Here is a 2,657-nt window from a genome sequence, read left to right on the forward strand (position 1 = left end):
CATTATGTAGGATATCATTGTTGAAGGAAATACAGTGTCCAAAAAGATGTGTATAACTGGGAATCCTACTGGCAGTGCTTGAACTTGATCAATATCCTACTGGCTCAAAAAAATTCGGGCATATGTCAAAGGATACTATGAGGAAGAAAACTCACCCCATTTTCGGCCGGCTGCTCGTGTCAGGATGCAGCAACCATAAGCAAAATGAAGCTTCTTTAGGCCACTTTAGAAGCAACTGAGGAGGAAGAACCCGATGTCTGAGGCTACCCATTGTTGTGCTTTTCTCTTCCAGTGAACTAAACGTGCAGAATAGCTGTCCAAAAGTTAAATAAAGTGTATCAGCTTATTGTTTGATAAATTACCCCTAAAAGACCAACAAGTCCAGTTTAAACAAGATCTGCAGATGAATTTGCATACTTCCTACCTCAAAGAGCAAGACCCCAAGTTGATAAATATCTGAAGCACAAGAGGGTGGGCTACCAGAAGCCTCTTCTGGGCTGCTGTACCAATTTGATTCCAAAAGCAATATTTGTTTCATAGGAAAAGAATGTTTTTTTTCTTCAGCCTGTTCACTGCCACAGGCTTCCTGTTTTGGGGAGTTCGATTCGTGGCGCAAAGGTGAAGATGAACCTTTAAACTCAGGTATTTGACCATATTCAAGAGAACCTGAACTTGAATCCGAGCAAGAAGCAGATTCAATGAACGAAACACGATTAAACGATGACATAACAAAACATGAAGGCCGCACATTGTGTACAACAATTCCTTGAGAATGTGCTAAGTTAACAATCTCAACAATTTGAGAAAATATGTGTAAACATTCAAGAGAATCTACTTTTCTTTCTGGGTTATCTAACCATTGTCTTAAACTAATATCACTGCATTCAGCGGCCGGAACAAGTGGCTCCGCCTCCGCTGCCACCGCCGGCCGATCCCCAATCTGGGTTCTGTGGTGGAGCCACCCAGTTGGTCTCTCTCTCTCTTTTCTTCCTGATATGAATCCAGAATCATGGGATGTATTATCAGACCTCTGCCAACCAGACTCAGATGAACCCTCCATTGTTATCCTCCTATTTGTTGTATACTTGTACAAAGTAGACAATTTAAGATGATGATCCAATGGCTTTTCAAAAGCTCTTCAACTTCCATTTTTGCATCAAGAACACATGTTTAACTACCCAAATAATCAAGATCACAACTTTTTATCAGATGAACACAAATCTTTAACCTATATCAACATCAAGAAAATTCAAGAAATCGTCAATAAGGCAAAAGATAATGAAAATTCAAATCACTTATGTGAACACATCTTTCTGTGTGTAGATAAGAGGGGATTAGGACACAGTACCGATTATCAGCATGAAAGAGCAGAGAATGAGAGAGGAGATAGAGAGAGAGCTTGAATTCCAGCTGAGCATACAAAAGAACAAGAACCACACAAACTGATACTCCTAACTTATACTCGCACGACATAAAAGAAAAGTGTTCTTTTTTTCCGAAGGAATGCACCACAGCCTCATAAAATCACCCACCTCCCAAGAATATTTGCCAAGACAAAACCAAAAGAAAATTCACCCATACCCCCACCAAAGCCCTTCTTAAATGCATATATTTCTTTGTTTCTTCATTACCAGTTACTGCACACAAAATTATTATTTTAAGAAACTTAGGGATGTTCTGCTCGCTTCGCTTCCAATCCTTATTTGCATGCATACGTGGCTCTTTCACATCCTCAAACCTGTTTTTTCCCCTAAAAGTACAGTGATAAAATGGGAATTTAATATTTTATGGTGGGCTTTCATTTTTATTTTATTTATTATATTATCTACGTGTGGAAAGACAGTAAAACTCAGAAAAGGGTTCAAATACTGACACAGACAATTGGAGTTTCTACTGTAGTTTAATATTAGTTAATAGACTAATCAAAAGGAATTATTAATGTCATAAAATTAGCTAATGTAATAATGTAAAGATCAAAGATGCAAAGTGCAGTTTAATATTAGTTAATAGACTAATCGAAAGGCATTATTAATATTATAAAATTAAGCTAATGTAAAGATCAAAGATGCAAAGTACATGGAAATAAGTAAATTATTGACCAAGGAATAATTAATTATTAACCACACTGATTATGAGAGAAAGTAGTGACCATTTATATCGTTATCTTCAAGGTCACTCGCTTTCTTGAGAAAACCCTAAACCAAACAATAAGATTTTATTACAATATCGACTGCAAATCTGTAATTGGTTAAGTATATTCAAGATTTTGTTTTCACCAAGCTTATGAAAGAAACATATTTTTCTTTTTAAATGAGAAACAAAGTTTATTTTTATAGAAACAAGCAAACATGTTTTAAAAAAGATTTACCTTAAAGTCCTGTTTCATCAATTGATAGTTTATCTAGGGGTGACATAAGGGTCGAGTAATTCGTCGGCTCGTCAAAACTTAACCTATGGATGGAACGAGCCCAAGCTGAGCAAGGGATTCGCTCGTAGGCTTGGCCCACGAGTCTAAAGTTCACGAGCCATGAGCTGGGCTCGTAAAAAATGTCAACAAAAAAGTCAAAAAAAAATTTAAAAAATATATAAAATAAAAAATATTGATTGATGTCATTAGTAACTATTGACAAATTTTCAACAATTTGACACGTATGCAA

General features: G+C 36.2%; 1 protein-coding gene across 1 annotated transcript; it reads right to left on the reverse strand.

Annotated features, from left to right (window-relative positions):
- Positions 1–44: 44 nt before the first annotated feature.
- On the reverse strand, positions 45–1,636 carry LOC111368819 (protein SPA1-RELATED 4-like). Its single transcript, XM_022990283.1, has 3 exons — positions 1,349–1,636; positions 425–1,228; positions 45–313 (listed from the first exon to the last, which is right to left on the reverse strand). The coding sequence occupies exons 2-3, from the start codon at positions 1,058–1,060 to the stop codon at positions 152–154; spliced, it is 798 nt and encodes a 265-aa protein (XP_022846051.1). The 5' UTR covers positions 1,061–1,228; positions 1,349–1,636; the 3' UTR covers positions 45–151.
- Between the last annotated feature and the right edge of the window lie 1,021 nt (positions 1,637–2,657).

Source organism: Olea europaea, chromosome 19 (genome assembly GCF_002742605.1).
Source record: "Olea europaea var. sylvestris chromosome 19, O_europaea_v1, whole genome shotgun sequence".
Classification (NCBI taxonomy): domain Eukaryota; kingdom Viridiplantae; phylum Streptophyta; class Magnoliopsida; order Lamiales; family Oleaceae; genus Olea; species Olea europaea.

Excerpts from the sequence above, each read along its gene's own strand:
- LOC111368819 (XM_022990283.1), bottom strand. The coding sequence starts at position 1,060 with ATGGAGGGTTCATCTGAGTCTGGTTGGCAGAGGTCTGATAATACATCC. Across the intron at positions 314-424 it reads TTGGGGTCTTGCTCTTTGAG|CTATTCTGCACGTTTAGTTC; the intron begins GTAGGAAGTATG and ends ACTTTTGGACAG.